Source organism: Nestor notabilis, unplaced genomic scaffold (assembly GCF_000696875.1).
Source record: "Nestor notabilis isolate BGI_N333 unplaced genomic scaffold, ASM69687v1 scaffold12311, whole genome shotgun sequence".
NCBI lineage: Eukaryota > Metazoa > Chordata > Aves > Psittaciformes > Psittacidae > Nestor > Nestor notabilis.
The window spans coordinates 60838-71041 of NW_009916192.1; the positions used below are offsets into that span (position 1 = coordinate 60838).

At 51.7% G+C, this 10204-nt stretch overlaps 1 protein-coding gene across 2 annotated transcripts in view; it reads right to left on the reverse strand.

Moving 5' to 3' along the window:
* Nucleotides 1–986: 986 nt before the first annotated feature.
* The window catches only part of DAB2IP (DAB2 interacting protein), a 9553-nt gene continuing 335 nt past the window's right edge, over nucleotides 987–10204 (reverse strand). Inside the window, exons 2-5 of one of the 2 annotated variants that reach the window (XM_010024473.1) lie at nucleotides 7636–7788; nucleotides 4066–4268; nucleotides 2779–2866; nucleotides 987–1236 (exon numbers count right to left, since the gene is read on the reverse strand). In XM_010024473.1, the coding sequence (XP_010022775.1) occupies nucleotides 1066–1236; nucleotides 2779–2866; nucleotides 4066–4268; nucleotides 7636–7788 (615 nt within the window). In that variant the 3' untranslated portion in view covers nucleotides 987–1065. Of the gene's footprint in view, nucleotides 1237–2774; nucleotides 2867–4065; nucleotides 4269–7635; nucleotides 7789–10204 lie in introns of both variants that reach the window. The other variant, XM_010024474.1, reaches the window with a different exon arrangement.

Below are 10204 nucleotides of genomic sequence, written 5' to 3' on the forward strand. Positions count from 1 at the left end.
AAATCTCTGCACAGAGCATTACACCCCCATACGAACCCTCCGTCACACGAGAAGCTGGTGAGCTCACATAGCCCCTCACTCCCCCTCTACCACACTGGGCACCAGGAAATCCAGCCCCTGCACCTCATTCACAGCTCGGGACCAAACTCAGGCAACATTTATTTATTCTGTGGCTAGAATTGTGTCTGGCAGGGACAGGATGACAGTGCCCTGGGGCTACTGCTTACAAAGGTTCTTCCCTATTATTTGTGAGAGCAGAAGCTGTAGAGAGGCTTCAAGTCGCTGTTCAGGTGCCAGCTCATCCCTCCACTTGCATGCCAGAGCCTTGGTCTTGCTCTGCTCCCCTGGGCTGCCCCGGGGCCCGCCAGGACCCCCAGCAATGCCCCTCTCGCTGCCCTGCAGCACCCCTTTGGCTACTCCAGCACGCAGCCTGTGCCCTGACCTCTCATCTGGACTGTGCTCCCTCTCTGGTGGAGTTAATTCAACACTAATCAGCTGTGCAGATGCCCCTGTGGACAGTCAGTGGCCTCAAAAAAGCCAAGGAAGGAGGCTGGGCTGGGCTCGGGGCTTGCTTTGGGAGCGGGCTGTGATCCCGGGGGAGTCACAGGAGGAGCGGGTGCTGCATCCCTCGTACAGCTACATCCAGCAGCACCCTTTAACTGGACCTACTGGGCCCCTGCCTGCTGCAGGCTCTGCCCAGCTCCCTTTGTGTCGCTTACTGCAATGACAAGGACGTTACTCCTTGCTGGGAGGGGTGAGGCGTATCCTTTGGGCAGTTTAGAAGGAAAAAAGGTAACTTTCGTTTAAACATTAAACACTGATTGAAATCCAACAGTGACAGCAATGCTCAAATATATGTTATTTCCTTATGCCACTCATCTCACACTCGATCTTTCCGTCCCCTCAATGTGCTGGCATTAGCATCTCCCACAGAGGCTCAGTCAAGCGCCGTCCGCAGTAAGGAGCGGGGTCCTCAGGGGGAGCAGCCGTTCTCTGAAGCTCACGCCTGCTGCTGCACGGTCTCTGTGGCCTCCTCCTGCGGCTCCCTCCGCGGGGTAACAATTACTAATAACAATTACTGCTGTTTCTGAATTCGCCATTCTCTGTAATCTGCAATTTAGTTGGGTTTGTGGGGGAGATCCCATTACGTGTCTGCATGCTGTACCTCTCTTTGAGCTGAGTAAGGGCACTCATTAACCGTGCGTTGGCAGCATCCAGGGAAGCAATGCGTTTCTCCTGCAAGCGAAAGGGGCAGAGGGGACCAGTCAGTGGAAAAGCACGGGAACAGCGTCCCTCTGCGATGCCTCTTGGCCCAGGACCTTTCTCTCTCTGAAATCCTTGGGTTTTTAGGGGTTTTTAAGTGCTACACAGCATTTTTGGGAATCCCCTGCTATCTGCAGGGACATAAATGCACTTCGCCTGTGCAATGGGAGCTGAATTCCTTCAGCATCCTGAAGAAGATGGAGGTAACACAGTTTAGTTCCTCAGTTATACAGAAATTCATTGTACTGTTTGCTCTAAGAGCAGCTGTTAAGAGGTGGTAAGATTCCTTTTCTAAACCCAAGCTCTCCCAAGGTAGTTATTCCTGTCAATGTTTAATTGATTTTGTTACCATAAATTAATAGTTTAAATGACTTGTGGCGTCCCAGGATGGCTTTGATGGCAACTCCCACCTACTACAGTATCGTAAGGATGGGAGCAAGAGCTGCTGTGTTGAGCCTGATTCTGCCACTCCAGTTCTTTGCCACACTGTCATCATGCTCCTCTGTCTGCCACTAACAGAAGGGAGCAGAATCGACTCAGGAGTAGTGCTTCTGTGTAACTGTGAAGGTCCATCATGTATGAACATGTCCAACACTATTGTACAGCCTTAAATGACAAAAAGAGACCCCATGTAGGATGTGCAGGGCCCTTGTAAGAGCTTCACATGTAACACAGTGTGGCAGGAGGCAGCACAGCGGGTTGAGAGGTGCCCTCTGCACGGCTCCCACCTTACAGACCCCCCTGCCCGTGCCAGGCTCCAGGGAACAGGATGATTTACTGGCTTTGAACAAATTACAGAAAAACAGTGATTCTTCTAACGAAGTTACTACTGTCTCATCTCCTGTTTAATTAGCTGCACGGTGAATTAGTCATGAGTAGTGACGCACAAGTGATTAATAGGGTTGTTAAGAGTAAGCCTAGGATATAGTATCACCTAGCCCCAACCTGGAGGAAGGGTACCTGCTGAGAGGATGCTGGTCTCTGCCTAGACACATTAAAAGATTATAGACTGTACTGTCAGGTTCTCTTTTCCGAGCCTCGTGTTTTAACCCGTCACCTGATGCTCCTCTGCCAGTGTAATCCATAGCAATAACTGAGCTGCTTAATCCCACAAATCACAACCCAAAGACTGATAAAAACACGTTCTCTTTGGTCTGGCCACGTTGCCGTGTTCCTTGTATCCAGGTCCTGTGAGCATTACTGGAACATGAAGCTCCAAGCAAAGCTCTGAGGACCTCAGGACATGATCCTTCCACAAACTGAATTGTGGGCATGATCCTTCCACAAAATGCCCCCCCCCACCCCCGTGTTGCCTGCCAAGCTCCGAGGCTGGAAAAAACTGTATGAATGGGAATGCTGTGACAATAAACCAGTAAATGCTGAATCTGGCTCTGTCACTGGCTGCAGCGTGGTGGTGACTCACCCATGTGCATTGCTGCCTTGCTGCATGGCAGGGGGCTGCAGGGTGGCAGAGTCACCCTGCAAACTGCTGCAGCCCTTGGTAGTGGGACTCACCTGTGCATCGATAATCTTCTGCTTGGAATCCACAGCAGCCTGCATTTCTGCATGGTCCTTCTTTAACTCCTCCTCAACTGACATCAGCCTGGTAGTCAAACAGACAAGAGAAAACATTACACGTGTTGGGCTCTGCTAAGCCCAGGTATTAGCCTCATACACACCTGCAACAGCCACCCAGAGCGAATGACACAAATCATGTCCCCATTTAGGCCCTGACACCAAGGAAGCAAAGGGGTGATCTTTGAAGCACACAGGAAGGGATGGGAACTCTGAGAGAGGGACTCTTCATCACAGATGATAGTGATAGGACAAGGGGGGATGGGTTCAAACTAAAATGGGAGATTTAGGTTGGATATAAGGAAGAAATTCTTTACTGTGAGGGTGGCGAGGCACTGGAATAGGCTGTCTAAGGAAGGTGGGCGTCATCCCTGGCAGTGTTCAAGTCCAGGTTGGATGGAGCTTGGAGCAACCTGGACTAGTTAAAGGTGTCTCTGCCCACGGCAGGGGGTTGGAACTGGAGGAGCTTTAAGGTTCTTTCCAACCCAAACCATTCTATGATTCTGCATGGAATCAGATTCTACAACTATGATTCTAGTTCTGCATTTGAGCACACAGGAGGCATATGGTCACTGGCACTTACCTCTTACCCAGTTCAGAGCCAGTCTTTTTTCTGGCTCTTAGTCCTCTCTAGAACTCTGTATAGCACTGTCCCAAAGCTGAAGTGACACAGAATGGTGAAGGCTGACCCGTTTATGAGGGATCATTAATACACTAGGTTGGCTTGGCTCGGGGGCAGGTGAAGGCTGCACTGGAACAGCCTGGGTCCTGGACAAATGTAAACACCACATCCCACTGGGCAGGAGGAAGAGATTTATAGCTGGGAGCGATGGGATGATGATGAGATCTTTAGCTAAACAGCAGGAAAAGAACATTTTGATCGTCACATCTATTGCTCATTGGACAGAGGAGTGAACCTGCCAGATCCTCTGGGAACTGGGCAGGCTGCCAGTGCTCCCCTTGTGAAGTTTTGCCTTTGTGAATCAGGGAGATGTCAAGAGTTTTCCTTGTCCAGGTAACACTGATGGGGGGAGGATGACCCCAAGAGTCAGGGCTTTAAACTGCCCCTGGGAGCTGTAACCCAGAAGGGCAGGAAGTGAATAAATGCTGTAAAACCCACATGGGAAACCTGCCTGCACCTCCAAAGACCCCTGACCCTCCTGAGCTGTAACGCCAGCCAGGCTGCCTGCATTACTGCCACCTCCAGCGCTCCCATCTCCCCTGTACCTGCTGATGATGCCCTTCATCTGGATCTCCTTATCCTCCTGCTGTCTCCGGAGCCTCTCCTCGCTCTCCTCCAGCCTGGCCTGGTATTCCAGCATCAGCTTCTGCGTTGTCTCCTCCTGGCATTTGAAGCGAGTCTCATATTCCTCCAGCTTCTTGTTGGAAATGCGCAGCTTGTCCTGCAGCACCACTAGGTCCTGCTGGTACTACAGCACGCAAGGACAGACACAGGAGGAGAAAACACATGTGGCACGTTACCGAGTCGGGCTTTGCCCTTGCCAGGGTTTCCCCATCGCCCCCTTATGCCCCTCTCCTTGCACAGGACTAGCTGCAAACCCGTGTGGGATAACCCTGCTGCCGACACCTCCTCTTCGGTCTTCTCCACACTGCGCTAGGAGCGACGCCGCGTCCGCTGGCGGGCAGGTCACTGCCAGGTTCAGAGAACGGGTTGTTAGCAGAGTCTGGCATTTCACAGGGGGAGGCAGGTTAGAGCGAGCGAGAGGCAAACGCAGCCGGCACCGTCCTCGCGCTAACGGCACAGCGCTGAACACAGGCAGGAGGAGCTGCACCGGTGGCATTTTGGGTTTACACACGAGCTCTTCACTCTACAGCAATAAATGTGGGTGCTTTGGACATGGGGGAAGCCAAGCAGGAGCTGTTAGTGCAGGAGGCTCTGCTGTCTTGGCACAAAGTGTCCACCCTTCATCAAAGCGAGGGCAGCTCCCTGTCCTGAGCAGGGCAATGAGCACCACTGCATTTTGGGGCCCAGCATGTTAAACACAATCAGATGTCAAACCAGGATTCAATCTGAGAAGAGCTGCTGCGTGAAGCCAAGATCCCACAGTTGTTCTGCTCATTCAGATGAAGCTAAAAATCAGCAGCAGAAGAATCACATAAAGCAATTAAAAAATGAAGAGCGTTTCAACTCAGTTGAGCTGGTTCAGCTCCTGCAGCAGCAGAGCGGTGGGTGCAAGTTGCTTTGCTAAAGGAAAATCCAGTGTAGCTGTAAAAAAAACCCCAACCTAACACAAACACTTTAATTTAAAAGCATTAGCTTTGGAAACAGTCTTAAAAAACCCCCACCCCTCAGCTGGCACAACCTCAGGATAACGAACACGCTGCTGCTAATGTGACAAGCTGGAGTCAGATACGGGAAAAGACTTCATCTGAGTCATGAAGTCTGTTACAAAGCTACAAGTGTTATTCATGAGCTGATAGAAATGCACTTAAATATGTCTTGAATTGGCCAGCTGAAAATACAGCCTTCCCCTTTGGCCAGTGCCACCCGTGTAAGCACCCAAATGATGGACACGGTTGTGTCCCAGTGAAGGGGAGTCAGACCAGCCCATGTCAATCCATGTTGCTGTCCTAATATCACTCCACTGACAGCAGAAGGAGCTTTAACTCCCAAGGATTTAAATTTATGCTGCTGACGGTCTTCCTGACCTGCCAAAGCATTCGAGCCGTGGCTGAGCTCCTGCCTGGGCAGGGACAGGCTCAACACATCACTCTGATCCTCCTTTAGCAAAGCTTTTACTGCGGCACTGGAACGACACAGTTTGCACATGTAACCTGGAGCGATGAGGGAACACGAATGCCCGTACAGTGGCACAGCAGCACTGAAGTCAGACAGAGGGGAGCTGCTTGAACAGGAAAGATTAAATACCTACCCTAGCCTTAAAATAGGAGCAGCGTAAGTGAGCTCAAATGATAGCAGGAGAGGCCTCAGAGACCGAAGGAGTCGCTCCTGTCTCTAGAACACTTGTCTCATTCTCCGTTACCATTCACGTCTTACAGTAATGGGGAGAGAGATTATGCTAATGGTGATCTTTAATGTCAGTGACTGATGTGACAGCAAAGTAACAAAAGATGCTGCATGGGAATGAGACAGAAGGCTCCTGGCGTGTGGGGCTCCTGCTCACCTTGCGACAGGGACGGGTTTGCTGCAATACCCTGTTTGTAACCCCACCATCGTCTGCCTCAAGCAGGGCCTGGGCTGGCAAAGCTTCTCCCTGCACAGCACGGGGTGAACGTGGCATTGTCCCGGGAGACAGCAGCCTCTCAGGGTGGCAGGAATAGAGCAGGACCTGTGAGTGCCCCCTCGTAACAGATGAGTCCGTTCCACAGGAAAGGGATCAGTGACAGCGCCTGGCACACACCGTGTGCACCCGGGGGGCAGCAGGAGGAGGCCAAACACGTGTCTTAGCGTGTGGTCCTTCAGCATTTCACCTGCTCTGGATCCAAAGCTTGCCCCTGTCACCCCTATTGCAGACTCAAACCTCTTTTAGAAGCCCTTCAATGACTAAATGCAGCAACAACCCAGTGCAGGATGCACCAGTCTGACAACGCCTCCTCTTTGATTTGTGCCTGTGGGTGTCTGTGCTTAGGTGGTAGCTAAGAGTTCTCTATCTCTGGTAACAGAGCCTGCTAAAAGTGTGCCTGGGTCAGCTGCTGCGTGATCAGTGCGTGTCTGTATTTACAGGAATACCCAAGGAGCAGAAAGCCAGTGAGAAATGGGCTGAATTGTCACAAAACTTTGCCATGTTCTTCAAGGGGCAGCTGGAGCTACTGGTCCCTACAGTACCTGCCTTTGGAATCCCCCTAAAGTTACCAGGTGGCAGTCCCAAAGTGATGCAGCACAGCAGAACGAGAGCGGGAAGGGGATTTAACATGAACAGAGACACGTCTGTGCTGGAAGAACAGGAAGGAGGTTGAGGGAGGAGATGCCTCGGTTCTGTGGCACCGGGCGGTGACATGCAGCTGACAGAAGAGAAGCACATTGAGGAGACATCCCAAATGCCAACAGTGCCCAACCGCAGGTCCCGGCGGCGCCGGGCTGTGAGGAAGCACCTTGCAGAAGCAGCCACCAGCAAAGATGGGATCTTCTCAGCTCCTGCCTCCGTATTTCTAACCCTCCTCCTTCACCCTGGCCAGGCCTACTCTGGCCCTTCCCTGCTTATCCCACCCGAGGCTTGTCCCGCAGCAGGGAGAGGCAGCACAGGGACTGAATACTCTAGAACTGACTCCTGGCAGAGCCCCGGGCTCTATGTGACACAGCCATGAGCTCAGGGCAGTGTCACTGCACCACTAAAGCCACCCCAGGCCCCAGCGCAGTCTCTGAGACCAGAACCTGCTCATGGTTCCATTTTGACACGGAAACTGCTTCTTGCTGCATGTCCCTGTCCTGAGGCTGCCTGTACCTCGTTCTCACCTCTTTTTTAGGTGTGTTTAACTCACTTTCTAACCTTTCCTTCCCTGCAGATGGGGGGGAACAGGAATGGGGGAATTAACAGGCACTGGCTGGCTCCAGAGTGTTGTAGAGCAGCACCAGCACCTGATTCCTGGCTCCTGCTTTATCAGAGGCTAATTCCAGTCACTGAGAGTGTGAAAACCTCCCAAACCTTCCCCAGAAGTGCTCTGTGAGGCTGAGCAGGGCAGAGAACGACCTGACACCCCTCTCCTGGGCAGGGACCTGCCGCACAGCCCACCCTGTCCCCACGCTGCTCGGATCAAAGACATTCAAGGAAATCCTCTCTCTATTTAGACACTTGTTTCAATCCAATCAGGTTTTACCTTTTCTGCTTGGCTGAGCTCGTCCTTATTCCTGAGCTTATCCCTGTGCTTGGAATCTGGGTCAATGCTTTCATCTTCTAAAAACTGCATGTTCATATTCAAAAGCCAAGCAGCAGTGCGGTCCAGGGCATTGGGGTTCACAGGAGAAGGGGCCTACAATGAAACATACAACCATAACAAAAGAAAAACCTGTAACAGAAATGGTCATGAAGCTGGAGAGAGAATTTTCTTCCAAGCCCTCTCCCATGCTGCTCCAACAGCAACCAACCACCTGAGCTACCAGGCGGTTGGGGAGGAACAACTCCTGGTCTGTATCTGCACAACATTTGAGGTCAAACAGCCTTTGGCAGGCCAAATTCTTCCCTGTGCCACACCACAGAACAGGTGTAGGACAAGGTGCTGCAGTGGGGTCCTCTAGAAGGGCCCAGGTTTCTGAGCAGGTCCTGTCACCTCTGAAGGACATGACCTGAGAAGGTGCCGAGGGAAACAGTGGCCTGACGTGGTGTGGTCACTACCCAAGCAGAGATTGCTCTCTTCAGCCTCTTCTACTGAGCTGTCTTTCTGCTTGCTGTGGAGATCCCATACAGACAAAACCAGATCTGCAACTGAGATGCTGCTTCTGGTCATTCAGGAGCCTTTTTGGAACAGAAAGGTTTCTTCTTGGTTGAGACTACACTTACGATGCTGGAGAGCTCTAAATGCTCCACATCTTGGTAGTGCATGTCTAGGTTTGTTCATGTGGCAGCTCAAGGAGCAGTTCCATGGTCAGTGAGCTACAGCCACGGCTGCTGTTCAGTGCCAGCCTGGGCAGGGACTGCAAATGGCATTGCCTGAATATTTTCCAACCACATAACAAGGCTGAGGAAGTGAATGTCCAGCTATTTCTGCTCCATCCTGGCTCGCTAGAAACCACAGCAAAGAGCTGCTTGGATGCACGCAAAGCATCTGGATGACTTGGTCAAGGGAATTCAAGTTAATGAGTCAGAAATGTTGGGTCTTTCGCTTCTTTCAAAGCTCTGGACAGTGGAGAAACCCAGTCACCAGCAAGCAGCAGAACAGGAGGTTCTGTCCTCAGGAGGAGTGGGGACTGGTTTCATCACCTCACTGGGGCTGGAGGCTTTCTCATGTTGTCTTCTACTTCCACAGTTCCAAATCAGAAGTTCCAGACTCGGCTCATGACATCCCTTGCTGTAAATCCTCACTTTTCTGCCTTTTCTTACATCTCCAGCTCGAGCACTGCATCTGTGGTGGCTGCTCAGAATCTGTGGCTCCAAGGAGCAGTGGCCACCCGACTTCATGCCAGCAGCATAAAGGCCACTGATAAAGGATGTCAATGAGAGCTCAGCTCACTCTGCACGAATCCTTCTGCCTCTTCCTTCCTCCTCTGAAGGAGTAAAAAAGGACATTGGATCTCTAGGAGAGTTTGAAGTCAGTACAGCAGATGAACTTCGGAAGCAGAGGAGGCTCTTCTGGCTGCCAGGAACGAGGTTCATGGACTTCTAAAATGGCCACCAAATGGCATTCCTTTGTTCTCAATCAGTATTTAATACCACCAACTATGAGCAAGCAGCTCCATTATGGTTTACAGATGGTGCTAATATCCAAGTAAGGAGAGGCACCGAGGACTTCAGGTCATGAGATAAACTCTGAGAGGACCAGAGGGAACGGATGGAGGATAGATCTGCAAACACAGCTTGGCCAGAGCTTCCCAAAGGTCACCCACAGTTCACTGCTGTCTGCTCCCAAGCAGGCTGCTGCTGGCAGAGCTCTGTGCCCTCTGTCCCTAATGAGTATTGATCCCCATCACACAAATGCTGCTACACGAGGTGCTTTCTAATGTCAGTGCTGATGAATCGATACCGGGTGCAACGAGCAGCTCCAGATGGGGCTGACAGAAAGCCTTGAACGGGCACCACTACCAAAGGCCTCCACGGCTGCCTTGTGAAGGAGAAGCAGTTACACCAGCTCTGTTCCTCTTCCAATACCACACTGCTGAAGTGGTGCCTTAATACTGAGTCTGGGCTGAGATGCAGCGAGCTCTTGCCAGTTGTCCACATCCTCTGGGTTTGTGGCACTCTTGCTTTAGGCCCTACTGGGTTAGTTTTCTATAGGGTTACTTCTGAAATGTAGAATGAATGAGTCCTACAAAAACAATTTTTCCATGCCAGGAACACCAGAGGGCCCTGGGTCTGTGACCTACTGCTTTCTGTCTGAGCACCATGAATAGTGAATTTGTTTCTGTGCAGAACAGCATGTGGTGTGGGACCTGAATCACTGCAGAGCAGGAGCATCACTCTCGGTGGGGAGCACGCTCCTTCCTTCCTGCTCTCTCACCTCCCCACATGGATTTACGGGAGGGTCTCACAGAGCGAAGACACAGAAATGTCCAGGAGCGCTCTGGCTTCGCTGGGACAGGAGCAGCAGCAGGGGCACTCTTAGTTACAAGAGATCAGGACCTGGTCCAAGTCTGGGAGATGGCGCGCGGTTGACTATGGCATGGGATGAGAGCCTGGGCATGGAGAGGCAAAGCAGCGAGGAGATGGTAGCGCAGGACAGAGGCATGGCTGCC